The 27136-nt window shown below is 50.6% G+C and overlaps 16 protein-coding genes across 16 annotated transcripts; 8 read left to right on the top strand and 8 right to left on the bottom strand.

Moving 5' to 3' along the window:
* Positions 1-363: 363 nt before the first annotated feature.
* N7506_008077 (Gfo/Idh/MocA family protein) lies at positions 364-1498 on the bottom strand (the record flags this gene model as incomplete). Its single annotated transcript, XM_056957370.1, has 2 exons — positions 364-1409; positions 1462-1498. The coding sequence occupies 2 exons, from the start codon at positions 1496-1498 to the stop codon at positions 364-366; spliced, it is 1083 nt and encodes a 360-aa protein (XP_056811704.1).
* A 546-nt stretch (positions 1499-2044) lies between these two features.
* Positions 2045-3206, top strand: N7506_008076 (homoserine kinase; the record flags this gene model as incomplete). Its single annotated transcript, XM_056957369.1, is given in 4 exon segments — positions 2045-2459; positions 2511-2644; positions 2662-2808; positions 2862-3206. The coding sequence occupies 4 exon segments, from the start codon at positions 2045-2047 to the stop codon at positions 3204-3206; spliced, it is 1041 nt and encodes a 346-aa protein (XP_056811703.1).
* Positions 3207-4028: 822 nt separating this feature from the next.
* On the bottom strand, positions 4029-5207 carry N7506_008075 (uncharacterized protein; the record flags this gene model as incomplete). Its single annotated transcript, XM_056957368.1, has 1 exon — positions 4029-5207. One exon carries the CDS (start codon positions 5205-5207, stop codon positions 4029-4031), a length of 1179 nt encoding a protein of 392 aa, XP_056811702.1.
* Positions 5208-5673: 466 nt separating this feature from the next.
* On the top strand, positions 5674-7623 carry N7506_008074 (uncharacterized protein; the record flags this gene model as incomplete). Its single annotated transcript, XM_056957367.1, has 1 exon — positions 5674-7623. One exon carries the CDS (start codon positions 5674-5676, stop codon positions 7621-7623), a length of 1950 nt encoding a protein of 649 aa, XP_056811701.1.
* Positions 7624-8217: 594 nt separating this feature from the next.
* On the top strand, positions 8218-8634 carry N7506_008073 (signal peptidase complex subunit 1; the record flags this gene model as incomplete). The annotated part of the gene is made up of 3 exons (XM_056957366.1): positions 8218-8265; positions 8331-8390; positions 8446-8634. 3 exons carry the CDS (start codon positions 8218-8220, stop codon positions 8632-8634), a joined length of 297 nt encoding a protein of 98 aa, XP_056811700.1.
* Positions 8635-8834: 200 nt separating this feature from the next.
* On the bottom strand, positions 8835-9359 carry N7506_008072 (SCF ubiquitin ligase complex subunit HRT1; the record flags this gene model as incomplete). The annotated part of the gene is made up of 4 exons (XM_056957365.1): positions 8835-8933; positions 8996-9066; positions 9136-9214; positions 9267-9359. 4 exons carry the CDS (start codon positions 9357-9359, stop codon positions 8835-8837), a joined length of 342 nt encoding a protein of 113 aa, XP_056811699.1.
* Positions 9360-10050: 691 nt separating this feature from the next.
* Positions 10051-11494, top strand: N7506_008071 (uncharacterized protein; the record flags this gene model as incomplete). The annotated part of the gene is given in 2 exon segments (XM_056957364.1): positions 10051-10365; positions 10382-11494. The coding sequence occupies 2 exon segments, from the start codon at positions 10051-10053 to the stop codon at positions 11492-11494; spliced, it is 1428 nt and encodes a 475-aa protein (XP_056811698.1).
* A 1578-nt stretch (positions 11495-13072) lies between these two features.
* On the top strand, positions 13073-14702 carry N7506_008070 (SMI1/KNR4 family protein; the record flags this gene model as incomplete). Its single annotated transcript, XM_056957363.1, has 2 exons — positions 13073-13083; positions 13133-14702. 2 exons carry the CDS (start codon positions 13073-13075, stop codon positions 14700-14702), a joined length of 1581 nt encoding a protein of 526 aa, XP_056811697.1.
* Positions 14703-14914: 212 nt separating this feature from the next.
* On the bottom strand, positions 14915-15577 carry N7506_008069 (uncharacterized protein; the record flags this gene model as incomplete). The annotated part of the gene is made up of 1 exon (XM_056957362.1): positions 14915-15577. One exon carries the CDS (start codon positions 15575-15577, stop codon positions 14915-14917), a length of 663 nt encoding a protein of 220 aa, XP_056811696.1.
* A 620-nt stretch (positions 15578-16197) lies between these two features.
* Positions 16198-17542, top strand: gmtA (GDP-mannose transporter; the record flags this gene model as incomplete). Its single annotated transcript, XM_056957361.1, has 4 exons — positions 16198-16446; positions 16537-16624; positions 16685-17056; positions 17109-17542. The coding sequence occupies 4 exons, from the start codon at positions 16198-16200 to the stop codon at positions 17540-17542; spliced, it is 1143 nt and encodes a 380-aa protein (XP_056811695.1).
* Positions 17543-18080: 538 nt separating this feature from the next.
* N7506_008067 (25S rRNA (uracil2634-N3)-methyltransferase) lies at positions 18081-19239 on the top strand (the record flags this gene model as incomplete). The annotated part of the gene is made up of 2 exons (XM_056957360.1): positions 18081-18264; positions 18365-19239. The coding sequence occupies 2 exons, from the start codon at positions 18081-18083 to the stop codon at positions 19237-19239; spliced, it is 1059 nt and encodes a 352-aa protein (XP_056811694.1).
* Positions 19240-19275: 36 nt separating this feature from the next.
* Positions 19276-20656, bottom strand: N7506_008066 (FYV10 family protein; the record flags this gene model as incomplete). Its single annotated transcript, XM_056957359.1, has 4 exons — positions 19276-19707; positions 19765-19959; positions 20011-20550; positions 20606-20656. The coding sequence occupies 4 exons, from the start codon at positions 20654-20656 to the stop codon at positions 19276-19278; spliced, it is 1218 nt and encodes a 405-aa protein (XP_056811693.1).
* Positions 20657-21031: 375 nt separating this feature from the next.
* On the bottom strand, positions 21032-22569 carry cbf5 (pseudouridine synthase CBF5; the record flags this gene model as incomplete). Its single annotated transcript, XM_056957358.1, has 4 exons — positions 21032-21689; positions 21718-22188; positions 22251-22407; positions 22461-22569. The coding sequence occupies 4 exons, from the start codon at positions 22567-22569 to the stop codon at positions 21032-21034; spliced, it is 1395 nt and encodes a 464-aa protein (XP_056811692.1).
* Positions 22570-23037: 468 nt separating this feature from the next.
* N7506_008064 (uncharacterized protein) lies at positions 23038-23463 on the bottom strand (the record flags this gene model as incomplete). The annotated part of the gene is made up of 1 exon (XM_056957357.1): positions 23038-23463. One exon carries the CDS (start codon positions 23461-23463, stop codon positions 23038-23040), a length of 426 nt encoding a protein of 141 aa, XP_056811691.1.
* A 1109-nt stretch (positions 23464-24572) lies between these two features.
* On the bottom strand, positions 24573-25696 carry N7506_008063 (uncharacterized protein; the record flags this gene model as incomplete). Its single annotated transcript, XM_056957356.1, has 2 exons — positions 24573-24946; positions 24997-25696. The coding sequence occupies 2 exons, from the start codon at positions 25694-25696 to the stop codon at positions 24573-24575; spliced, it is 1074 nt and encodes a 357-aa protein (XP_056811690.1).
* Positions 25697-25911: 215 nt separating this feature from the next.
* On the top strand, positions 25912-26908 carry N7506_008062 (prephenate dehydratase PHA2; the record flags this gene model as incomplete). The annotated part of the gene is made up of 3 exons (XM_056957355.1): positions 25912-25962; positions 26022-26552; positions 26609-26908. 3 exons carry the CDS (start codon positions 25912-25914, stop codon positions 26906-26908), a joined length of 882 nt encoding a protein of 293 aa, XP_056811689.1.
* Between the last annotated feature and the right edge of the window lie 228 nt (positions 26909-27136).

Here is a 27136-nt window from a genome sequence, read left to right as displayed (position 1 = left end):
CATTTATTCTTGAATCCAATGACAACTCGGTCTTTTTATTTCTTTTCTACTACTCCGTACACACCGGTCCTTTCATCTCCAGGGGTAACCCAAGTAGGTACAAAGGATCTTCACGAGATCCTGTCACGTTTGGATCTAGATCGAGCGCTAAGAGATGCAGTATGTGAGTGATTTGAAAAGGGAAGCGCTTGGAAAGGTTACTCTGACCGACTCTTGGCTTATTATGTCATCTAAATAACTTCCAAATGTTGGAATCTGGGAACTGTCCAAATCTTGTTCTGCTACATATTGTGCTATTTTGCTTTCTTCCAAGGTTCCAAGGTTGCTCTCTGTCATAGTTACCGTGTTCTAATATACGAGACATCATTCGCCAGGATAAGTGGTACCACCCTGGGCCCTAATCTCATCCATGATATCCAATATGTACAGGGTCTCACTCCACGGCATGACCTGACTTTCCTTCCGCCCGGCCAGCACATCCAAGGCCGTGTTCTCAGCCTCCCAGATAAACCCACGCCCAATCCGAGGGAATTCATACGTCTTCCCTTCACATGCCTCACGTGGGAAGTAAGCCCGATCAGCAGCCCCATCCTGTTTCTTCCAAACCGTGAAAGATTCCGGTATGGAAGCCGCACTCCCTTGAACCTCGATATACCCGTTGGTCCCATGCACAACGACAAATACCTCGCCGGGTGCACCGAGCGCCTTGCTAGTAGACGTACAGATGCCTTGTTGACCGGATGCATATTGTAGAATAGCACTAGTCGTGACTTCCACTCCGACTTCGTGGGTTTGTTTGGCCACAATCTGGGGGAGATCTTTCTGATATCCGAGTGTCACTCTCAACCAGGTGAGAGCGTACACGCCGACATCGAGCAGTGAGCCCGCGCCAAGGTTCAAATCGCGGTGGCGCGAGGAAGCCGGCTGCGAGGCAGGATCGGTACCATTTGCGAAATCCGAGAATACGCGGAAGACATCTCCGATGATCTTCTCTTCGTGGAGGAGTCGGTTGAGCTCACGGTAGAGAGGACGATGTCGAAGCCACATTGCCTCGGCGACGTAGACGTTGTTCTTGCGTGCGGCATCAAAGATCTCTCGGGCCTGCTTGGCGTTGATGGTGAAGGATTTCTCGCACAGGACATTCTTGCCTGCGCTGATGGCTTCCATGCAATCGCGGTAGTGAAAGCCATGCGGGGTACCGATGTAGACAATATCGACATCCGCGTCATGGTAGAGCTCTTGATACGAGCCGTAGACCTTGGGGTTGTGAGTTGGACACTGGCTCTTTGCGAAATCTTGGGCCTTTTGAGTGCTTGAGCTGCCGATTGCTTGAATTATATGGTTGACTCTTTTCCCCTCCCATTCGAGGAGGATATCCTCCACGAACCAGGATGAGATCATGCCAGTGGCTGTAGGTGTTAGCTGGTTGAGTTGTGCCCAATAGTCAGGCACAGAACATACCAACAATACCCCAGCGGATGGACGGTAGATCAGACATGATATCTTATGTTATAATCCTTGATAGAGTGTTCCCTTGTATTGTCAAAAGTATGGACTCGATCCTAAGTACTCCGTAGTGTAGGCGCACTCTACGTATTTAAACCACAGTCGGCAACTTCTCAATCTACTTCTCGGAAATAAAGACCCGATGTTTGAATCGTCACGCAACAAAATATGACTCGAAATGGATTGTCAAAGACATGCAAGCCAATGGGGTCATCGGGGCAGGATTTCCTGAAGCGATACTTGGGGCAATTTTCCCCGGACCACAATGAGCAGTAAGCACAGGATCATCCACAGTGAAATTGGAAACGAATAACCCAAAGACCAGTATCGATTTAGAAGTATGTATAACATTAATTGTATATAGTTGATATTAGTATTTGTAGACTGGAGTATCTACTGTGACAAAGGATTGTGTTAATAAGAACCTTGGAAGCTCCACTCTCCGACGTCGGCCGATTTATTTTTTTGGTGCGCCAAGACATTGAGGGAGTCATATCACGATCGCGATCACCGTTGAATTCCCACTTCTGCAGACACAATGGCTTCCGTGATTAAAATCCCCTGCTCTTCCGCCAACATTGGCCCGGGCTTCGATGTGATCGGCTTGGCCCTATCTCTCCACCTGGAGGTCCACGTCACCATTGAGAAAGAGCCCTCATCTCAACACCCCTTCAACTGCGCCATCACCTATGAGGACCAGAGCAAGAGTGTTGAGAAGATCAGTCTTGACCCTGAAGTCAACCTGATTACCCGTGTAGCCCTGTATGTGCTCAGATGTCACAGCCAGCGTTCGTTCCCCGCCGGGACCAAGGTGCACATCGTCAACCCTATCCCATTAGGGCGCGGTCTTGGTTCCTCCGGTACCGCCGTTGTCGCCGGTGTGATGCTGGGTAACGAGGTTGGAAAGTTGGGTTTGAGCAAGGAGCGTCTCCTTGATTATTGTCTCATGATTGGTAGGTTGAGCTATAGAAAGAGGAAGTTTGTACCATGACTAACGGGAACAGAGCGACACCCTGATAACGTGGCTGCTTCCCTGTTCGGTGGCTTTGTCGGTACTTATCTGAATGAATTGAAGCCCGAAGATGTGGCCCGCAAAGAGATCCCGCTCAGTGAGGTCTTGCCCGCTCCTGCAGGTGGTGTCGACACCGGCATCAGACCCCCGAGCCACCTATGGCCATTGGCCACTACCGCAAGTTCAACTGGGCCCCTGAAATCAAGGCCATTGCCATCATTCCTGATTTCGTGGTCCCCACTGCCAACGCCCGCAACGTTCTCCCAGAGACCTACTCAAGGGCGGATGTGGTAAGTTTTTCAATTCCCTCGAAATTAGATCCAACAAACTAATTTCTATTCAGGTTTTCAACCTCCAGCGCGCGGCCTTGCTCCCCGCCGCTCTGGGCAGCTCTCCCCCAGATCCCGACACGATCTTCCTTGCCATGCAAGACAAGGTGCACCAGCCGTACCGCAAGACCCTGATCCCTGGTCTGACAGAGATTCTCCAATTCATGACCCCGCAAACGCAGCCCGGTCTTCTGGGAATCTGTCTTTCCGGCGCTGGACCTACTATCCTGGCTCTGGCCACCGAGCGCTTCGACGAGATTGCTGACCGCATCATCGCTCAGTTCGCTTCTAACAACATTACCTGCCAATGGAAGTTGCTGGAGCCCGCTCAGGACGGTGCCACAGTGACTTATATTTAAGCTTTTGAAGGCAGACCGCCGTCATAAAATGGCCGAGCTGGGCTTTGGGCAGGATAAGCAAGAGAGAGCACTGACCTCGGGACCCCAAGCCGATCAGTCATGCGGAGTTTTTCTCACTTGCTCCTTGCATCGTGCATCACGGGGCTTTTGGATTGACAAAATGCATTTGAGTCGTCTTTCGATTCGTGTTGGTACATTGGTGCATATGCAGGTTGATATTCCGCTTACCTCCCATCCTGTTCAAATGCTTCATGGCATAGATGATAGAGAATGAAATCATGATCAACGTATTTAAACTTCTGTTCAGTCTTATCTTGTAGCGCACACCCGGTGAATGGGATCGTTATTATCATGCTAGGCACCCCAATCAGTTCTTAAGGATCCAATGTTATGCTACCAACCTATGCTTCTTTTCACCCTAGCTTTTCCACCCACTTTTTTTTTGAGCCCTCCTTTCTCCCTCAAATTCCCCTCTGTAGACCAAATTATTCCACTAAATTTTGGGGTAGATAGATTGGGTGCCAAAGTCTCAACCCTGTAAGATTTCCCTGTGAAGAAATTAAGACATTTACAAATGGATCATAACCTTTTTTGGCAGAAGAATCTTGGGTCTCATTCTTCAAGATCTTACCATCACAGCCTTGGAATGTCTTGTGGGCACACAGAACTAGTCTATACCCATGTACTTTCAAGGTCAATGGATGAGTGAGTAGAATTGGAACCTTGGGGTTTAAAAACACACAAGCATATTATGATAATCATACATACAGTCCACTCCGATTAGTACATATCTGTATCTCACCTCGATACCCACAATTAACACTATGAAACAACACGACCACAGTTTCCGTTCGACATTTGCATGTTGGTCGCAGCATCCTGCAAGGAGGCAGTGGCGTAGTTATCTGTAACTGAGCACTGAGTGCTAGAGATCAGATAGCAGTAACTCACTACGGAGGAATGCCAGTAGTAGGACATGGCACAAGTGGCACTCTCCTGACAGCTCACACAGCAATCATACACAGAAGCGGTGTTGCCAACAGACAATCTCTCACCAGCAATCTTAGAGAAAGTTATAAGATAGATATATTTACCCTCGTCAGAACCGAAGTCCGCAGATAGAGGGGCGCCAGCGATGTTGTTGGCAGCACAAGCAGCGTAAGATGTGGCTGTAGCTACTGCACCAACAACAGTAGTAGTACTTGTCAGGGTTGTTGTACTGGCGAGCACCTCCACAGTTTCGGTGATGGTTTTGGTGGTGCTGTAGCTCAAGGTGGTGGACACATCCGAGGGGATGACCACTGAGCGACTTGTGATGGTGTCGGTCACTGTCACCGTTGTAATAGGTGTGGCAGCGGTAATAGTCACAGGAGAACCAGTGACCGTTGAGGTAGTGGTCATTGTGATTACATTCTTTTCATGGCATACCACTTCTTGAGCATACCGGTAGTCATCGACCCAGAGGGCACACTCCGGTTCCTGCTCTTCTTGCAAAGAACGCTTGTAGACAGTAGGAGTAGGAGGAATAGTGTCTGCGATGGGAAGGAAACCGGACGAGGTGGGGATAGTAGAAGTGGAGGTAGAGGTGGTAGAGACAGCAAGGAACACAGTAGCGGTCGAAGGTAAGTCTTGCCGACTGAAGGTAGAGGTATAGTAGAAAGTAGAGGTCGTTGAGAAAGTGTCAGTAACAGTAGAAGCAGTAGATGTCACAGTACTGGTTTCATAGTTCGTGACCACCTGTGTGGACTGGGTAGGAGTGACCGTGATAGTGTCCAGGGTGGTTGTGAAGACGACGACAGGGTGGCGGTCATGAATTGTGTGAGTATGAGTGACAGTTGGTACTGACTTCACAGAAGCGGTTCCCAATCGTGTCTCACAAGTTGCAGTCATGGCATGAACCTGGCTGCTAACCGGCAATGAGCTGACTGCAGGGATGCTGGCCGATGCATGGCCGAGCAGGAGACCAGCCACAAGGGCAAAACGAGAAATTGAGGTATTCATTGTGCGGATTTGAATTGATTACAGCCTGAACTGATGATGGATAGGCCATGCTAAATAGTTTTTGTTGTTGTGATGTGGAAATTGTCCGCCGGCTAATTTCACCGCGATATAGTACACATGGCGAATTTAAGACAAAGCCACGATGCGGAGACCCAGCCGGCGTCAATGGCGTCGATAGTCTATTGACAAGCCAGGAACAGAGCCAGGAACGAGTGCCCAATGCTCCACTTCCGCTTATCTTTGGCGTTTTTATCTGTCGGCGTCGCCGTGTTGTAGTCAACAGGTAACCCTAAGCGAAAATGAAGTATATACAGGACTTCAGTTCACCACTTCATTTCGTTGAACTCGAACACTTTTCTGTCTATCATTCCAAAGTCCAAATATCAGTCATTCTTTCCTGATTTTGGGCTGTCATTCTTTTTTGTTCTTCGAAGTTAATCGTTCATTCTTTCCGATTACTATCACAATGGGCCACTTTCTTGTCCAAGGATGGTTCCTCGCTGCAGTATGCCTGCAAACAGGTCTCGCATGGACTCCCATTCCTCAAGCTATTGAGCCATCTTCTGAGCCAACTTTGGCCCCCAGTTCTACTCCAGTAGCTGGACATCATCATCACCACCACCATTGGACATACCCATCCCGGCCTTTGCCCAGTCGTGCACCATGCCGCGCTCGCTCCTCATCGGCGATTCCTTCTTCGTCTGCCACTCCTTCTTCCAAGGCAATTGCCTCATCGTCTATCGTGGTGGTGGTAGCCTCGTCCAGTGCGATTGTGTCATCATTGCCGACTCCTGCCCCTCATACAAGACCAATTCATAGTGCCTCGCCTCTACCCCAAGGCAGTACTCGCAGGCCTTTGACTCGTCCCAGCTCAAGCATTGCTTCCTCTGCAATTATCTCTACCCCCGTAGGCGCTGCTTCGACTCCCATTGTCAACACCCTTGTTCAATCTGGAGTCATCTCAACCCCCGTGGGCGCTGCTTCCACTCCACTTGCCCATACCATTGTTCCCTCTGCACCAAGCTCTGTTCCCTTTGTGTCTCCCCAATCAAGTGGATCGTCCCCCCAAGGAACTACTGTTGGATCTCAAGGTGGCGCTTCTGCTTCTATTCCTGTGGCCGGAACTTCAGCTGTTCTTTCTGCACCAAGCACCATTGGTCAAGGCTCTTCTCAATCAACTGCTCTTTCTCCCAATGGTGCCACCACCAAGCTTGGATCAACTGGACCCCAAGACAGCTCCTTTGCTGCTGTTGTTACCTCTACTCCTACACTTTCCGGAGCTGCCCAGTCGACTGTTTCTTCTGGATTCTCCACATTGGACTTGACCACTTCAACTGTTCTTTCTACTCGCACTGCCACAATCACTGCCTGCCCTACTACTGTTCCCAACTGCCCCGCAACGGCCAAGACAACCTTTGTGACCACTGAGACCATTGTAGTGTCTACCACTATTTGTCCTGTGATCGAAGCTGCCGATGCCACAAAAACCCCGCCCAACCCTGCATCCATCACTGGATCTAGCGAGAACGGCAAAGGAAATAATAGCTCAGACCTGACTACCTCCACAGTCTACAGTACTCGCACTGCCACCATCACCGCATGCCCGTCCTCGGTGACAAACTGCCCCCTGCGGTCAAAGACTACCTATCTGACCACTGAGACTCTGGTTGTTTCCACTACTATTTGCCCTGTGTCAGAGGCTACTGCCACCGGCGCTTCAGCAACAGCCAAGCAGACATCTCCTGTTGTCACTGGTATGTCCGGCAATGGTGCCGACTCAGAGCTTACTACCTCTACCGTATACGCTACGCACACTGCGACAGTCCTTGCTTGTCCCGAGTCCGTTGCTGACTGTCCTCTGCGGTCAAAGACTTTGTCGGCAACTACCCAGACAGTTGCTGTTGCTACAACAGTTTACTCGGTTGATTTTGTTCACACTACAGTGCCGGGTGGCTCTGGTGCTGGTGCTGGCTCTGGATTCAACTCTGGATATAACTCTGGAATTGACTCAAACTCTGGTTCAAGCTCCAGCTCCAGCTCAGCTGGGAACGCAAATGCAGTCTCTAACGCCGGCTCCGGTGCAGAGGCAGTGCACACCACCACTATTGCCGTCGAGTCATGCTCTGATGACAACACCTGCACTGGATACATCAACACCATTCTGATGACGCAAACCAGCACTGCTCAATCTACTGCGGCTCCAACACCGTTTAAGCCTCACTGGAGTACTAGTGTTGGATCCAACACTGTCTCGGTCCCGAGTAGCCAGTCCAGTGGAATGACCACCACTACCATTTCTGCCACTACCGGCGCTGTCAGCCCCGTGTACACTGGAGCTGCATCTGCCCAGATCAAGCAGTCTTTCAAATTAGTCTTGGGCACTGCTATGGCGGTGTTTGTGGCAGTCCTTGTTTAGGTCCATGGGAGGCTGTACGTGTAATGTCGTTCCAAGGTTGTGTATCATGCCAACCTTGGAAGCTTATAGTATCTTCTTTAATGTATAATCTTTGAAGTATATCTAGGCGAGATTATGACCGAATTGAACATACGGCGATGCAAGTTGCTTTTTAACTATATAACTACCTATCAGTATGCAAAACGTTGATTCAAGTCCTTCCAAGGTTGTCCTATAACGAAACAACATCGGAACCTTTCAGAGTTGTAAAATCGCTGAGCCGATGTTTGAGACTGCTAAAGCCCAGACTAGCATTGGAATACAGGTAGTACTCAAGCAACAAAAGAAACGTCTATCGTACCTCGTATCCCTGAAGCCTTCGAGGAAGATAAAGTGCTTATAGACTCAATTTCACTTCAAAATGAGAGGTAAAGCGCTAGTGCACAGGAGACAAAATTTTCAATTCAACAAGTGTACATGTAGAAAGTTGTAAACAAACCGCCCAATCAACCTTGGAAGCTATTATTATGCGGAGAAGGCGGTGGTGGCAGAATGACAGGACACCATTGCGATAAGATCAAGGGAGTAATCCAACTCGATCTTGACCACAACACAATGGATGAAATACTCGCACCTATTCAGGATGCCTTCGAAGGCCAAATTGTACGCTTTTGATTCTCCGCGCTTTCAAATCTCACATCGGTCGGACAAGCTAACGCAACAACCAGGACTTCCACGGCCAGCGCCTGGCGGAGCTTCTCTCTACTGTCCTATTGATTATTTCCGGTGTAAGTCAATGATACCGATATTTGGAAGGGTCTCAACCTAATCGAATTTGCACAGGTCGTCAGCTTCGTCGTTGGATACACCTACAAAGACATTCACCTTACACTCTGGACCGGATTGGCGGGCACTCTATTCACAGCTTTCGTTGTCGTTCCTCCATGGCCAGTATACAATCGCAACTCAGAGAAATGGCTGGGATCAAAAGCAAATCCTGGAATAACCGTGGACGGAGTGAAGGTGCAATAGGCCGAGAGCGGAGCAATGGATCTAAACTACCCTACGAGCTTGAGCCAGATCAAATAAATTGGAATCAATACGCTACCACTGCCTGCAACTTGCGCAACTTTTCGTAAAGGGGGTAACATTCATAGCCATTGGAACCGTGGTATCGGCCAGATATCGTGAATTGCATCGCATGTAAAAGAAAATCATTCCGGTTTCAACCTTTACCGGCCGTACTTCTGGAACTCCCAGTCTCGGTTGTCCAACGGGCAGACCTGGCGGGTCTTGAGCCATCTCGATATGCAGTGGAAGTGGAAGGCGTGCTGGGAGGGTGTTAGTAGGGCACGGTCACGATGGTTGGAGGGGAGGGACAGAGGGTCCTCACATTGCAAATACCCCATGCGACGGTGCACTCCTCGGTAGTGGATGAGCCCTGGTTGGCCTGGCATTCGATACCTGTGTCGGTCAGTCTGGGATGGCTCGGAGAAGCGACTTGGAAAGGTTGTTTGGGAACATTTCACGTACACAGGTCCATAATGTGGTTTCGGCAGATGGCGCAGTTATCGACAACAATGTCCCAGGCCCAGAGGGCAACTGCGTTCCACTTGACATTGTCAATACAAAGATCTTTCAGCTGTGTCTCGGTTGTTAAGTACCTTCTTGACTTCAAACTTCTTCTTGTCGCCAGTGTCCTTTGACACGGCCTTGCCCTTGGAGGAGCTTGCCTCTTTCATCTCCACGTCCGCCATTTTGTTTCGGGTGAAGTGAGGTTGTTGGTTTGAGGTGCTTGGTTGGTAGAAGGTGTAGCTGGGGTGGGGTGTTATCGAAACTGTGACTGACGTAAGTGAGGCTCCGTCGATTTAACGGGGTGATGCGGTGCGATGGTAGGATGAATGCAGTGCCTTCTGAGCCAGGTGCTTTAACATACCTGGAGGCGCCTCAAGGTACTCAAAACCCCAAGCTGTTGAATTGTTTGAATCTGTTTGCTGCGTGCATGTCTGGAGTGGCGTCGCCGACCTTAGTCATCGTGATCTGGAGATCCCCTCCCGTCTGCATTCGATCGTCTTTCCCTTCAACAACCATGATTCAGTCTTCCTTTCTCCTCCCTCCCTCATTAGAGATGATTTCGATTGCTTCTTGATCTTTGTTTCGCTCTTCTAATCTTAGACACGACGTTTCAGCGAAGCGTCTGTTTCTTTTTTTTTCTATTTGAGGAACTTCAACTTGCGACTTCACTTCTTACACGTCACTTTTCCTGCTTCTCCCGGCGTTGCCATATCCTAATATTGTCGACACCTGCTGAGCAGTGATCTGACTCATTCCACTGTGGTCTTTGGATCATCTCTTACATCTCTGCCGTTTATTGCTTCGTCATAGCGTTGCTCTTTCTTCATTTCCTCTACACAACCGGCTGCCTATTTTTCAAGCCAACTAGTCGACATGTCGGCCCAATCTCCTCGCCCCCCTACTCCGAAGGGCTCGCGCAACACCCGCAAATCCCAGAAGAAGAACATGACCCCCCAATCTCAGAAACCGGGACTCTCCACACCTCCGTCGTCTCCGCCCGGCAACATCTCAGGCGGCATCCACACTGACTCGTCTAATAACTTCAACTCCACCAAGAAGAAGCAAGCTCCACGGTCTGTGAAGAAGCCTCGAGATGCCAACTCACCTGCCACTCATAACGGATACTATAATGGAAATCAAAACAATGGATACTCGAACGGATACCGAAGCACACCTAATCACGCCAGTGTGACCTCCCCCACAGATGAAGGAAAGCGCTGCCTACGCAGGGCCAACTTTCCATGCGTCGCCTGCGCCTTCCTCTCTGCCGATGCCCAAATTTCTCCCAAAGTCTGCCCCGGACGCAGATCTCGTTCCGCCATTGGAGACTGATAGCGACAGCGCGGATCTCTCCCCAGAACCCGAGACAACTCCCTCTAAACACCGCAGTCGCTACTCGCCCGTGCGCCAGGAGCCGAAACCCACCGCGCTCGATTTCATGTTCCAGGCTGCGAAACAAGCTCAAGAGAACAAGGCAACCAGCAGTCCTGACGTGAGTCGCACCTTCCGATCGCCGCAGACCGAGCCTGCCGCAAGATACCATCCAAGTGGCATGTATGCCTCCGATATGGGCAATGATCATGCGCGAAGCTCGCCTATCGGTCCGTCTTTCGCTCCATCTTATCAGGAACGCATGGCCGCACTGCGCCCTTCCAGCATGCCACAGTCGCCCGAAGTCAGTGATGCTGAGCGCAAAGCGAAAACGGAGCAGCTCAAGGACTTACTGCTCAATCCGCGCCCCCAGAAGCCACCTTCCAAGGCACCATTCTCTCCGGTCTATGGAAATGCCGATATCCGCCAGTCCCCAAGTTTCGACCGCGCATACCCAAACATCGACAAACATGCGCCTGGTACTTTCCACCCTTACTCCGGGAATCATGACCCCCGCCCATCTAATGTGCACCCATTCGCAACTCCCAGTCGAGCTGCATCTGGTCCTCCAATGATGTACCAGAATCCTTTCGGGCACCCACCTCCCCAGCCGAACCCTCACCTTCGGAACCCGTATCTGTACCCAGGCACCAACTCCCCGCTACGTGGAGGTGTTCTGCCACCGTCGATGCCACATTATCAGGCTCGTGGTGCTGTCTCGAATGGATCCTCTCCAGGTCCGTATCCAAATCAACACCACCAAAGCCCAAATCACTCGGCCCATTGGCAGGGTTACGTCTCTCCCCAGCCGGCCTACTCGGCGACTGCATTCCAGCCACCAACACACTCGCCGTCGCCTTTACCCTCGCAAGCTACGGATACCCAGCAGATTGAGAATGATATCAGGCGTGTCTTGAAGCTAGATGCTTCTTCGACAGTCGCCTAGTGTCTAGAATCAATGCACTATGGCTCATCGTGTTCTGTTTTCATGTTCTGATTATTTCGTTCTTCGCTCTTTATCTTCACTCTCTTCTGCTTGCTTCGCTTCTCGCAAACTGTCACCTACTCTTTTTTCCTTCCATGACTTATTTTTGACCATTCTTTCCTTTCCTCAGTTTTTTCATTTGCATTGTTATGGGAAATCCTTGACTGGTCCAAGGTCCCTCGGGTTTTTAGTTCATGCAGGTGCTTGGTGTTTCTTTCCGTGGGTCTCTCGCGGTAATGCTTACCATGATGATGATACACGGCACTGGCTGCTACATTGATGAGGCGGTGATTTTGATCTCATTCTCCATCTTACGGCGTGATTCTCCAGTGCGTTGCACCTGGTTGGACAATCCAGCCAAGGATGGCTACGATATGCATACATTGAGCACTGTGCATTTTTTCTGCATTGTTGCTTTTGCGCTCCCTTGACGTTGCCTTTATTTTCCTTTTCCCTTTTGTGTTTGATCGAGCAGGCACTCCTGTCTCGTGCCTTTTGTGTTGATGGGTTTTTCATCCGGCTTCCTGTCATTCGTTTTAGGCAATATCAAGTCGGGTTTTCCCATCTGTCTTCTTTTGATGTTGTGTACAAATATCTTGAATTTAGTACACATTATCTTCGTTCCAGAGCTAGAACTTGACACATCACAGCCCTAGCCACTTCAGATTTTATATGCACATTGTACAGTAGTCCTCCGTACGTGAGCTCCAATGCCAAGGCCGACGGCAAATGCCACTAACAATTCACAGAGTCCACTCTCGATGGCCGATCCCAATATCCAGGGTTTTGATATCAGAGTTCAGTGAGTATAAGAGTTTTCCAAGCCAAAGCCGTTCTGGACGCCCACGTTCTATTTTTGGCCCACCGTTTCCCCTTAGCACTCATGCTTGTGCCGAGTATACTACCGCCAGTATTATTGTGGTTACCTCTGCTAATTAGCTGGACGCCTCCATATCCACTCTCTAAGTTTGGCGCCAATTTAGTTATACTACCTCGGTAATAGTCTCACTGATATAAGAGCGAATAGGGGGAACGTGGTTGTCACTGAAGAAATACTTCGAATGGTGTGCCTATTCCATACTGCGTACACGCTCGGCAATTGAACTCCATCTCGTAGATCTGTCTCGGACCTGATGAAGCTTAAATTGAACACGTCGATGACCTTTATTTCTTTTTTAATAACACAAAAATAACATTGAAGTGCAGAGTACTCCGTACCTAGTACAAAATGCGGAGTAAGAAACAATTGTTATCGAAAGCAGTATAGGGCGTCGACATCATAGGGATCTGCATACTTCAGGTGCTGAATGCGGCCAGGGGTACGAAATAGAGAGAACATAACACAGTCATAACAGAGTCATAACACACATGGGAGTTTGCATTCATCAATAAGGAGGTTTAATTAAAGAACAGCAGAACGACCAAATCTCCACCTCCTTCCTTACCTAATTTTGAATTCTGGAACTTCGCCCCTACCCATTCTTTGCTGATAGCCACTCTTGTGGTTCATGGTTGGATTTTCTCCTTGCAAACTACACCATGGCGAACATGTTGGTCTCCCCCGGTCTCTCTATTCTAGCAGACTGACTGATTGAACAGGTTTACTTCAACATGGCGTTCCTTTTGGCATACCATGACCTCCAATGACCGTCATGCCTCCCATGACTCTCCCTACCGGACAGGGCAACACGTCCCTCTCAGTCAAAGTCGCCATGAACCCCTCACATCTATCGCTACCAGCGCAATCGAATCTCGCCCTGACCTCTCCAACCCCTATGATGACGAGCCGACAAAAGGTTCCGCCAATGCACAAGCCTCTGAATGGACTGGCTCCCAAGACGACGGTTCCCCAACCCGCCCGTACTCACCTGGGATGAGGTCGGTCGCATCTCAGAAGAGAAGGTCAAACGACCAGGGAGAGGGCGCACCCGAGATCCAAATGCAGAGTTTCCACGACGGAGCACCCCCACCGCCACCGGTCGCCCACTCCTGGAAGAAAATCGAGCGTTGGTTAGAACACAATTATGAGGAACTCCTCGACCAGCTTGGCGAGGGATGTACTCAAAACGACATTAATGAATTGGAGCACGAATTAGACTGCAGTCTCCCTCTGGAGCTGCGGGAATCTTTGATGCACCATGATGGCCAGGAACGTGGTGGCCTCCCTACCGGTGTCATCTTCAGCGCCATGCTTCTGGATTGTGAGGAGATTGTGCAGGAATGGCGCAACTGGAAGACTGTCAACGAAGAATATTTCGGAAACTCCAACTACATGCAACCCCCGGTGTCCAGCTCTGCCGCAAGCTCTTCGACCGCTCCCCCTGCGCCCACTATGTGGCGCTCGGAATTGCTCGAGCGCCAGGACTCCCAACCTCCCGGCGCCGTTCAAAAAGCATACGCACACCCCGCGTGGATTCCTCTCGCCCGTGACTGGGGTGGTAACCACCTCGCTATCGACCTGGCACCCGGCCCCGCTGGAAAATGGGGCCAGGTGATTATTTTCGGCCGAGATTACGACTGCAAGTACGTCGTAGCGCGGTCCTGGGCGGCCTTCCTCGCCACTTTCGCTGAAGACCTGTGCAGCGGCAAGGTCATTGTCGACGAGGAGACGAACGAGCTGAAGTTGAAGGAATTCAAGTCTCAGAATGTCGAACCCCCATACCTGGAGATTCTGCGCTGGAGAACGGATCAGAAGTACGGTCGCCGCGCGCCTCGCCGGAAGGGTCCTGCTAACGGCCTCGGTGTGAATGCCTCCGGTACCCGGTCGAGCAGTCGGGAGTCGCCTTACGGCAGCCCTACGCGAGCTGAGGAGCGCGGCCGCTCCCCACACCGATTCTCCAAGGGTGGAAACGCCCAGAGTCCCAAGACGCCGTTTGGTGTGTCTAGCCCCCTGGCCCGTGTGACGGAGGAGACCACCAGTCCCATCGTCACGGCAGGCCCCGCGATCTCTGAAGACCCCAAAGAAACCGGAAAGGAGGCTCAGGGTGAAGATCTCATGGAGGTCGCTACGCCACAGATCTCCAACAAGGAGAACGAAGGGTTCCCCAAGATTGAAAAGAACGAGAAGAATGAGAAGGAGGATAAGGACAAGGCAGAGAAGGAGAAGTCCGACGCGGACTCTGTTATTGATTCGGAGGTCCTCGGTGAAATGAAGAACGTGGCTATTTAATCCATCGTTCGATGATATGACCTCCGTGTATAGATTCCCTCACGGCATTTGTTGTAACTCTAGGTCTGCGTTCGTTCATTGATATTTGTGTAATTCTATGATGACCGTGTTTTTTGTCCTTTTTTCTATATTTACATTGATATTCTTCGAGAGATAGGCCAAACATCTCTCTCTCCCGGTTTCTCTCCCGCTCTTTTTCCCGTGTAGATACATTAATCCCAATCTCCATCATCATCGTCACCGCGGTTTCTCACTCGAGGGTTCGCACTGCGAATACCTCTCTTCCTGGTCCTGCCCATATCACCCTCCTCATCACTCTCCTCTCTCAAATCGTCGTCATCATCCCCACTCCCGATCTTGATACCGGCCAAGATCCCCTTCGCCAACAATCTCTTCTCGAGCACTTTGACATCAAAGCCCTCCACCCCATCAAAGCCCCTCGCCTCAAGTCCCTCAAACCCAACCACTCGAGCAATTCCCACACCATCCTTGAACCCAATCACACAAGGCAGTACCCGGATTCCCAACTTCTCCGCAATGAAAGGCGTATTGCGCACATCGACGCGCGCAAACGAGACCTCGAAGTGAACACTCGCCAGCTCTCCGAGCCTGGTATCCATGACCGTGCATCGAGCGAAATCAGGATGCGCAAAGTGGACAAGACATTTGCTACTGCGCGTTGTGAAGTCTAGGACTGATTGGTCGTTGTTGAGGGTAGGGTAGATCTCGTTCGTGAGGATACTGGCTTCCTTTTGGGAGTGGTTGTTTTTGGTTGATGCGAGCTCGGCGTTGAGTTGGTTGATTCGCGCGTCGCGGTAGATTGTGTCGGATTCGGATTCTAGGGCTGCGAAGAGCTCATCGTCTGAGTCGGCCATTGTGTTTGGGTGGTGAGGGGGTTTGGAGGGGGAGTTGTGTGGTTAGGAGGTGTGGTTGCTCCACTGGTTTGTGTTATGGTTTGCACTTCGGTTATGGAGTATTGGGTTTTGGGGGTTTGTGGGGTTCTGTGATGTTGGTAGGGTGTTTGAATGTAATTGATTGGGTTATGCTATTGGAGACTTGTCTGATACATGCTCTTCAAAAGACATGGCGTGTAATCTAATGTGATATCTGGTGGTTGAGTGCTGCATATGTCAATTTTCAGTCTTTTTGTCGGTCGCGCAACATTGTAGTAACATCCTCTGCTTCCCTCAACAGGCAGTTCATTCTTGTCAGAGCAATACTCTTCCTCCTGGCGAGAGTGTCAGAAAGAAAAGAGCAGCAAGTCGCACGATGCTATTCTTAGTTGCCCAAAGAGGGATAGCGTGTCATCTAACAGTAGCCAATCAGCGATCTCTCAACACCCCCTAAATGCTTAGGTAACACTGCTTGCGGCGAAATAATCTGTTCCAAATCTCTCCCCTTGGTGTTTTCATTTCGGAGATTGTCTCGTTCTGACTCTCGACCTCTCTGGGTGCCACCTGTCTTTTCAACCTTTATCCCCTATACATTCCCAAAGATGGCCGACGACAAGAAGTCCGACTACACCATTGAGATGGGCAGCATGGGCAAGGACGCAGGCAACAAAGAGTTCGAAGCCGCGCCGCCTCCAACTCCCTCTCCTCGCGCCAGTCCCAGCGCCATGTCCAACAACCCCGCCCTGCCCGTGTTGGCCTACTGCGGTTCATCCATTATGATGACCGTTATGAACAAGTACGTCTTGTCGGGCCTAGACTTCAACTTGAACTTCCTCTTGCTTTGCGTTCAGGTAAGTAGTGAACTATCTCCGAGACTGGGACAGATAGACAAACGGACAGCCGGGATACCGGGCCAATGGACAGATCGCTGATATCTACAGTCTCTTGTGTGCATTGCGGCAATTCAAACCTGCAAGTCCATGGGGCTTATCACATACCGTGATTTCAGTGCCGACGAGGCGAGAAAGTGTATGAACTCAAGAGGTGCCATTTGAACCGACACGGAAACTAACGAGACCCTTTTTTTAGGGTTCCCCATTACGCTACTCCTGATCGGCATGATCTACACTGGATCCAAGGCCCTCCAGTTCCTCTCTATTCCCGTTTATACCATCTTCAAGAACTTGACCATCATCCTGATTGCCTATGGAGAGGTCCTTTGGTTCGGTGGCTCCGTCACCAACCTGACCCTGTTCTCTTTCGGTCTGATGGTTTTCAGCTCTCTCATCGCCGCTTGGGCTGATATCAAGCACGCCGTTGAGAGCACCGGTGACACCTCCAGCAAGGTCTCCACCTTGAACGCCGGATACGTTTGGATGTTGATTAACTGCCTCTGCACCTCGTCTTATGTCCTGGGCATGCGCAAGCGCATCAAGTTGACCAACTTCAAGGACTTCGACAGTACGTTTCTTTCTACCCTCATGACAGCCCCCATATACTCACAATCATATAGCCATGTTCTACAACAACCTTCTCTCTATCCCCGTCCTGATCGTGGCCACTCTCCTTCTCGAGGACTGGTCCTCCGCCAACCTCGCCCGCAACTTCCCCGAATCCAACCGCGACGGCATCTTCTTCGCCATGGTCCTCTCCGGTGCCTCCTCCGTCTTCATCTCCTACACCTCCGCCTGGTGTGTCCGAACCACCTCCTCCACCACCTACTCCATGGTCGGCGCCCTGAACAAGCTGCCAATTGCCATCTCTGGCCTCGTCTTCTTCGACGCCCCCGTCACTTTCCCCAGTGTCTCAGCCATCGCCGTCGGCTTCGTCAGCGGTATCGTCTACGCTGTCGCCAAGATCAAGCAGAACTCCAAGCCCAAGACTGGCGTTCTGCCCACTCCCGTCAGCGCCAGCAGCCAAAGCATGAGAGACTCGCTGCGCTCTTGATTTCCGACTCGCATCAAAAAATCGTTAGCATGTGTCATAATGATTCACGTTTCATTGCAGCCGAATGATTTGGTCTGGGGCGTGTTGTTCTTTTTTCCCCATGGGCCTGAGATTTCCTGGGTCTTCCCCCTTTGGTCTGTAGTATGATTTAGTAATTTCTCCTTTTCCCGGTCATAGCATTTTCTATGTATATAGCTATGCCGTTGCCAATAGAACGTCTTCTTAATATAAGTTTCACTGGAATCTTGAAAGTAGGGTGGAAGTAGCTGAATGGTGTTGATCGTCCAAGTCGACAACATAACTGTACATTGTTTGTGCACCACCATGCCTTGTTCAATTGATGGATAAGTAGCTATCCATATACCCATTGACAGACTATAGTCTCGCTATCAAAAGAAAAATAATATAAACATATCAAAATTAGAGTCTTTAAGCTAAATAATAGTTCGGATCTTTGATTGGCCGAGCAGGACCCGCGGTTTTCACTCCAGCATATATTCTCTGATCTCCAACTTCAAACCGCCAATACTCAAGTATCATGCCGCGCAACACCAAAAGAATCAGAGAAGCTCCCCGCGCTCGGGGTAAGCCAGCTCCACCCCGCAAGGGCCCTGCCCCCAAGCCCCAGGGCAGCAATGCACCCAAGAAGGGACCCCTACAAGCAAACCAGAGACCAATTGTACCATTCTTGCGCAAAGATCGAATCCTCCTAATTGGCGAAGGTAAGTAATTCCTCTCAGAGATATAGGCCACCCCTATCTCTTCATCCATGCATTCATATACGAGATACCTATGAATATCAAGAACTGACGAAAACCCTAGGCGATTTTTCATTTGCTCGCGCACTGGCAACACAATACAAATGCCCCAATATCTGCGCAACAAGCTACGACTCCAAGGAGACACTCTTCAGCAAATATCCACAAGCCGAGGAAAACGTGGAAACCGTTCTTTCAAAGCCTGATCCTAGTGATAGCGACAGTGAGAAAGAAAGTCAATCCAAAGTACTCTTCTCCGTCGATGCACGCAAATTAGGCACTCAAACCGGCGGAGGCAAAGAGCTTGTTCGTGGCTTTGACCGTCGTGAGCGCAGACGGCCAGCGTGGTTCACTCCCTCGACTCCGGATCCGCCTTATCAGAGTGCCGGAGCATGGGATGTGATCTGCTTTAATTTCCCGCATGTTGGGGGATTGTCGACGGATGTGAATCGACAGGTGCGGGCTAATCAGGAGCTACTGGTTGCGTTCTTCAAGGCTTGTGTTCCTCTTTTGTCGAAGCCGCCTCCTTTGGTTGATGCTGATGAGGGGGAGTATGAGTATGAGGATGGAGAAGGGAGTGATGTTGAGGACGAGGATGAGGAAGAGAATGATGATGCGACTACTGGGAAGGGGGTGAGGACTGGACCGGGTCAGATCCTTGTTACGTTGTTTGAAGGCGAGCCTTATACGCTTTGGAACATCAAGGACTTGGCTAGACATGCGGGATTGGTTGTGGTGACTAGTTTCAAGTTCCCGTGGAGTTCTTATGAGGGTTATTCGCATGCGCGGACGGTGGGGCATATTGAAAACAAGGATGGGGAGAGGGGTGGGTGGAAGGGAGAGGATCGCGAGGCGAGAATGTATGTGTTTGAGGTGAAGCCGAAGGAGAAGAAGAAGGGGAAGAAGAGAAGTAGGGAGGATTCTAGTGATAGCGAGTAGGGGGTATCAAATTCAGTTATGGCTTGGTCTACGAGTTTACATGATGTAGACTTTTTTCATCTCCGTCTCGCTGAAGATCTCGCCGGTCGTTGGGTCTTTGACCTTGCCCGGTTCGACTGAACCGATCTTTCTGCTCATCTCAATCAGTCGGTGCTTTCCGTAGACTCGGCCATTTGGAAGGACGATTGGGTCGCTTTCCACGTAGCTCTTAGAGTGGTGTGCATATGGCATTCTGCGAGCGAGGTCATTTAGCTCCGTGGAACAAATGGGACACACGGAGGTCGAGGTTGACTGTGAGTTAGAGCTGGAAGAAGTGTATGCCGAGTGGCATAAGGGTGTTTTGAGTGCGGACAGTCCAGCTGAAAGTGCAATGTGTAGTAATGGCTGCGACGGCAGGGAGAGCAAGTCGTGGTGAGTTTTCACAAAGAGGTCTGACAGATGACGCCAACGGTCCTGCGAAAAGAGAGACTGGAAACTTAGTTAGTGTTTGTTCAATAGATGCCGATCCGATAATGCATGTTTTACCTTGTAAGGCTCAGCCCTCGTGTCCTGGGTGAACACAAGTAGTCCAGCAGCGCGCATGATCTCTGTATTCTGTGATTGCTGATTTGACACAAGATACTTCTTAGCATGGATAATGGCCTCGACCTTCTTCAACCTGTCCTGTGTGCGGACCATTTCAATGTATTGTTGCAACCTGAGCTCGAACTCGAGGGTGTTCTGGTTCGAATTAGCATGGAATCACCTGAGACTGGAGCCAGTGATTCTTACCTGGGTTTTCTTCAATGCTGCCTTGTTCTCGCCACACCACTGAAGCGCCTCTTTGGTTTCTCGCCTGCGCAAGCTCTCAACCACCCGTTGACACTGGGTGAAGACGCCGAGGTCCACCAGATCCTCGATCCCCCTTTCTTTGGCAAGTTTCTGTGCGCTTTCAGAATAACCCGACCGTAGCATATGGTCTACGAGTAAGCGGTCCAGCCGGACCCGAGACCATTGGTCATATTTGACGTCAGCCAGACTCGGGATCTTATGCAGTGCCTCGAGGTGCTGGATGCGTTTGCGAGATTGGTTGTGAATTTTTTTCTCCTCCTCCTGCAGCCCTTCCATCTTTCGCTTCAGACCCTGCATTCTAGAAATCATAGCATCAAGAGCAGCAAGTGTCTGGTCGGGAGGTTGTGTGTTGGAAAGTGAGGCATTGGCGGTTTCCTTCAGTGCTGGAATAACATATTCCTTCTCTCGTTCGACGGCTCTTTGCACCGTTTTGAAGTTTCTGCGAGCGAGTTCATGGGGAAGTCGGAGAAGTGGTTGGTCCTAAAGGTGTGTCAGATCAATTTCGTCATATGTGCGATCATGCCGGGTGACATACTAAGATAATGTGGCTCTCTGGGTTGAGTTTAGTGGAGGTGACCTCTGCCATGGTGAGGTTTTTCTGTTTCTGTCACTTCTGAGAGCTAGGAGAGATTGCACAGGGACTTTATATGTTCAGACAGCATTGTTGGAACGGCGGGGAATGCGGAGGCCGAGGTCACGAGGAGCATGGACCACTTCCTTTCGCGGACCGTTTCAAGTTCGGCAGTGCAGCGTGGCAGTAGTGGCAGTAAATTTAGGGTACCGTCTACGGGTACGCAATTCTACTACATCATCATACATATTGATCTACCCATAGAAAGAATCATATAGATTCACAAGTTTGCAATATGAAACTCTGGAACTGACTAACAAATTTCCCTTTTGACCCAGGACTCCGGAAATACAAGCAAAATATGGTACAGGAAAGCGGTCTTCCTGGCGTTTAGTCGCTGTCCTCGCTATCCTCCTGCTTGGACTTGCGACGCTCCTTCTTCTCCTTCTTCTCCTTCTTCCTCTGCTTGCGCTCAGCCTTCTCCTCAGCGGTCTCACCGTCGTGCTTGCGCTTCTTGCTGTCGGACTCCTCCTTCACGGGCTCGGGGGAAGACTCTTCCTTGGTCTCAGCGGGCTTGGCGACGGGGGTGGCAGCGGCAGCGGCCTCCTCGCTACCGAGAGGGGCGTTGAAGTCGGTGTACTCGCTCTTCCACTTGGCAGGAGTGGACTCGTTGGCACGGCCGTACTTGTCGAGGGTACCGGCGGACTTCATCTTCTTCTTCTCAAGAGCGGTGGGTCCGAGTCCCCAGCGGCGGGGGTAGAGGTCACGCTCCATGATGCAACGCTTGACCTTGGCAACGACACCGTGGTCGCAGGTGGTGAGCTCGACGGTAGACATCTGAGCGATACCGATGGCGATGGCCTCACCCTTGGTGGTCATAAGAACAACCTCCTCGTGGCACTCAATGCCAGCCTCGTAGCGGAGAAGACCGGGAATCATCAGCTTAGCACCGTAGCAGACGGCGTTGACAGCGCTGTCCTTAACGACGATACGCTTGTAGCTGGTGAGCAGGGACTCAAGGGGGGCTGATGACCTTGCGGAGGTAGGACTCGTCGCGGTTGTTGTCGTAGACCCACTGGGCGTCCATGACATCGTGCAGAGTGACCATACCCTTGGACTCGTCCATGGCACCGGAGCGGACACGGCGAAGTTCCTGCATGTGGGCACCGACACCGAGGAGCAGACCCAGGTGAACACAGAGGGTACGGATGTAGGTACCAGCCTCACAGCTGACCCAGAAGACACCGAGGTGGCGCTCGTTGTCGAACTCGTAGTTCTTGCTCTCGTGGATGGTACGGATACGGAGCTGACGCTTGACAGCGGAAATCAAAGGGGGACGCTGGAAGAGCGCACCGGTGAGGGTCTCAAGAGCGCGGACGAACTGAGCCTCGCCACCGGGGATCTTGTCGTGAAGGCGGATGACACAGACATACTCCTTACCGGCACCCTGCTGGGACTTCACCAGACGAGTGGCACGGTCAATGCAGACGATGAGACATCCAGTAACCTTGGGATCGAGGGTACCACTGTGACCGGTCTTCTCAGATCTGTAGAGGGAACATATTAGCCAAATGTACCGCGCGATTGGGATGAATTGAGGGCAAATTACCGGAGGATACGCTTCATCCAAGCCACGACTTCGTGACTGGAAGGGTTGGAGGGCTTGTCAAGGTTGATGACACCGGAGCTGATGTAGGACTTCAGGTCACGGCTCAAGGGGGAGGAGCCAGCGGGGATAGGGGTGAAGTGACCGGTACGGACGAGCACTATGGAAAATTGTCAATGTCGGCTAGTCAAGAATGGAGACTGGGGAGCATACGCTTCTCATAGTTCTTCAGCAGAAGCGGCCAATCCGAAGTATCAACGGACGGAACGGACGCTTCAGGCTTGATGGCGTAATCCATCTCCGAGGTCTTGACGACTGCCATTTTTGTGGTTGACTGGAACAAGAATTGCGCGGTGAAGACCCCGAAGAAAATGTCGATGGAAATTTTGCGAGTGCGGAAGCTCTAGTGCCCAATTAGGCTTAGCGTGCCTCTGAAAGACTTATGTAATGGCTCGACCGTGCCAAGAAAATATCACGTGGTTCTCTTTCACCCCGTAGAAAAAGTGTCTTCTATTGTTAGTCAGTTAGGACCAATTCTATGATCACGTAATGATTGTTGGCCTAAGGCAAAATAAGGTGATTGAGGACTTTCGCTCCCATTTTCCAAGGTCATCATTACCAATTGGTCATTGTGCAGATTTCAATTGAAGTTATTCGGATTCGTACAATAACGAGCGAAGGTTTAAATTCATTCAAAGTAACAGTATTACATAGGGCGACTGCTTTCGGGCCTAGACTTCTGTCTTACACGATTGGAGCTTACGACGTTGCGTCGAGGCACAAACATCGTCTAACCACCGAGTTTCCGACCAGCACCTCTTCCCTTCCAGTTGTCAGAAGAGGCCCACCCCCAGGATGATCCAGAAGAAGACCCTGACGAAGTACCCTCGGGGGCATTTGCAGACGAACGAGAGGGGTTGTTAGCCCATCCATACGATCTGTTTCGGTCTTCCTCGCGCTTGAAGTATTTCTGAACAAAATTCGGGACGGTGATGAAGTTTCTGCCGCCACCGTAGACCGGATAGAGATATGTAAGGAAGTTGTAGAGATGAGCCGCGGGGATACCCATGGCTTCTGTCAGGGCAGATTGCCAACCGCGAACTACCATGGTGATCAGAAGCATCGCATAAGGTAGAGCAACGACGGGGATGTCGATGAACATGAAATGAGTCTTCTGCCCGCGGTTGTTTTGAGAATAAGTGTAGATGAAGGCCATGATCATAGCTATTTTTGTCAGTGGGTTGGATCATGCTGGACGGATGTGCTCCTTACGTTGGGTGAGGAAGACTGCCCCAAAATACCAACCTGCGGTGAGCTTTGGGATGTTAGCCTGAGATTGACTACCGGAAAAGCGATAACAGTGGGAAATAATGTAGAATGGATGTATTGGAATAGATGTATATAGAATGTAGGGCACCCTCGATACCAACGGATATGAAATCACGCCAGTGTCTCAAAGGAAATCCCACCATGCCCACACCTGCGCAGCACCTGATTTTGCGAATGTAGTGGTGCCGCGCGGATGCGGGGGTGTTCTCCCTCGCCGTCAGGAACCGCATTCAGCTAGATTTCGAAGCTGGGCGGGCAGTTATGGTGAGGGGATGTGGTAACGCGAAAAATGAAATGAAAAACACTCTACCACTTACCATCAGGTTGATAGCTACAAACAAGAGATAGATGAAGAATTCTCCAGGGGCCATGCTGTTCTCCACGGCACTGCCATATTTGTAGACTGCCACGAGATTAGCGCTGGTCAACCCAAGCCAATGCGAGGCGTACTGAAATAGACATCAAAGGCAAATTCCAGCTTCTTTCCGGTTAGTAGAAATGGCGTGACTAGCCGATAGATATGCGGAGGAAACGCGAATATCAAGCTCGGCGCGAATACGGCATAGTACTTAGACACCAAGCCGCCATGCATTAAAGCGGACTGAACGAGTGTCAAGGCTGTCAAGGTCCTGGATGACACGTAAGTGAAAGCTCAAAACCAGGAAAGAGGAAGATGCATACCTAGAGACCGGGGAGCTGCCCAGAAGAGATCCATCTTGGAATGACGGACACTGGTCAATTGATCACAGGAATCAAAACAGCTCGAGAAAGTAGTTGAAGAAGAAAGGAATGCGAAGAAGTGGAAGGAAGAAAACGTGTGCACTAGCTTCCGTGGAGTTTCTCCGAGGTCCGTGATTACATCACTTTCCATCTACTTCGATATCAATTTGACCTAGGCAACCTTCGGCTTTGATTAATTAGATTTGTGCCTTGAATGGCTATGAATTAGATTTACTTATGCATACTATCTACAATTCCCGTGGGAACATGTGTACCTCACTGCCTAGTTCGAACAGTGCCACGAACGGCCAATCCACCATCTGCACCTTCAATCCACACATCCCAAGCACCATTCCCATTTTTGGGCTTACCACAGATAACAAGCTCCTCTTCTACAAACAGAGGTGCTATGTTTCTATATTCAATGGCACTGATGTCCAGATTTAACTGGCTCAAGTGGTGACGTACCACACTCAACAAAAGGGTCAGCGTCAACGGGCCATGCACTAAAAGGTTGCGGTATCCTTCCTCGTTCTGCGTATAACCCTTGTCAAGATGAATTGAATGGGCATTGAAGGTCAGTGCCGAGAACCGGAACAACAGTGCCTTGGTTGGCATGATCGAATGACGGAATGTCGCGTCGGACGGTGCTATATAGCAGTTTAGCCTTGGCTTCATCACCTGTAGGGAATGAACATACGCTTCACTATCCTTGCAGGGTTTCCGAACTGCGCCTTGTCGGCCTCGATTTGTGTGTTGCTTTTCAGGCGCATGAAGATCAGATCTCGGTTCTCAATGACCGAGGATTCCCCTGCATCAGCTTCGTTCTGTGTCCAGATCCGCTTCCATGTCTGCTGTTCTGTTTCTTGCTCAGAGACAGTGCCAACACGCCGCTCAATTGTGACGATGACTTTCTCGTCGCCCTCACGACCTTTGACCGTTACATTGCGGATAGACTCCAAGCACACCGCGCGGCTCCCGTCTAAAACAGGACTGGGCGCAGGGAACCTCAAATTTCCGCCTGCCCAGAGACGTCGGTTGAACGGCTCCCCGGGCGTGTGTAGAGTATCCGTGCAATCTGGAAGCAATTGCGACAAGGTCACTTGCGGGGGGAAGTAGATCAAGTGGTGGCCGACCGGTAACGGAGCGGCGTTGACTACCGAGGGAAGGGTCGCGTTGACAGGAGAAGGCGATGGCAGTAAGTCCTGGAGCGTCAGGTTGAGAAGATGTGAGGGTTGGGGGTGTAGATAATCGTAGGTCAACGGGAGGTTCCTGGTGGTCAATTCATGATGCAATCGATCGGAGAGCGAGGAGTAACTCCGCGATGAGCTCCGAGTCGCATTCCGAATTGCATTGCAGGATGCAGGACCTCTCGGGGAGAGCAGGCGTAAGGTCTTCATGAGCACAGAAGTGTGCAACGAATGGAAGTTCGGCATTGAATGTATAACCCGCGTTTGACGTGTTTGTCTGCCGCTCTTAACCAAGATTGGACTGGATGCAGCCCACACCGCTCGAATTGAGGGCTGAGGTGGGCTCAACAATAGACTAGTTCACTAGCTGAGATTGAGATCGATGAATTTCGATCTCATCTCCACTCCCACAAAAGCTTTTCCTCATGGCTTTGAGAGTAGCATTCCTGGGGCCGCTGGCGTCCTTCTCGCACCAGGTATATCTAACCCCGCTCTCCGCTCTCGATTCGACGCCATCTAATCTAATCCCTGCCAGGCCGCCGCTGAATCATTCGGCCGACTTTCCGCAGATCTCCAGCCCAAGAGCTCGTTCAACGACGCATTTGCCGCCCTCCAGCAGAACCAAGCTGATTTCGCCGTCATCCCGTGCGAGAACTCGACCAATGGCTCCGTCGTCCAGACACTAGATCTCCTGGCAGACCGGGACAACTCATATCCGGACGTCAAGGTCTGTGGTGAATACTACCTCACTGTTCACCACTGCCTGCTCACGCGGAAAGGCTTATATCCCAGCTGGGCTGAGTACGATGGCTCGATAACAAAGCTGTACACGCATCCCCAGGCGTGGGGACAATGCGAGACTTTCCTCGGAAAGTACTTCAAAGGAGTCGAGAGACAAGATGTTTCCTCTACTTCCAAAGGCGGCGAGATCGTCTCGAAGGACTTCGAAGAGCGTGGTGGAGCAATCGCTAGTCGCTTTGCCGCGGAGCATCACGGTACAGACGTGTTAGTCGAGAACATCGAAGACCGTGCTGATAACACGACGCGCTTCTTGATTTTGAGAAACGTGCTCGCTGAGCGCACTGCTCAGCTCGAGTTCGAGCAGCCTAACCCCCTACGGAGGGATGCGCGCTTGAGACCACCCACAAGACTTTGGTCTCCTTCTTGATCGATCATGCTTCTCCCGGTGCCTTAGCCAATGCGCTGCTCATCTTCAAGAAGCACGGTTTGAACTTGACCAGCATTAACACAAGGCCAAGCTTGAAGAAGCCTTGGCAGTATATCTTCTTTGTTGAATGTGGGAGGACGCCTTCAGAGGAGAACAAGGATGCTGTTCACAGGGCTCTCATTGAACTAAGAGAAGTGACCGAGTCATGCAGAGACCTGGGAACTTGGAAAGACCAGTTGAGTGCAAATGCTTAGGGCTTTCTCTCCGTCCAAGCCTGCTATAGAAGCTTCATGTCATATACTTTTTGGGATACATAATAAGGATACTTCGGTCTATCCTACAAACAAGAAAACTTGAAACAACCAGGCATGTATGTGCCTATGCATATGTAGCGAGATCTTGGACTTTAAACAAGGAAAATGTAATGTCTTCTCTATCAACCTTTCGGGAGCTTTTCAAAATATAAGCAAAAAACGAAGTAC

Source organism: Penicillium brevicompactum, assembly GCF_028827555.1.
Source record: "Penicillium brevicompactum strain IBT 35665 chromosome Unknown utg000005l_segment0_segment0, whole genome shotgun sequence".
NCBI classification, from domain to species: Eukaryota; Fungi; Ascomycota; class Eurotiomycetes; order Eurotiales; family Aspergillaceae; genus Penicillium; species Penicillium brevicompactum.
Note: the sequence above shows the minus strand (reverse complement) of the source record. Positions and strands in the feature narration are given on the sequence as shown.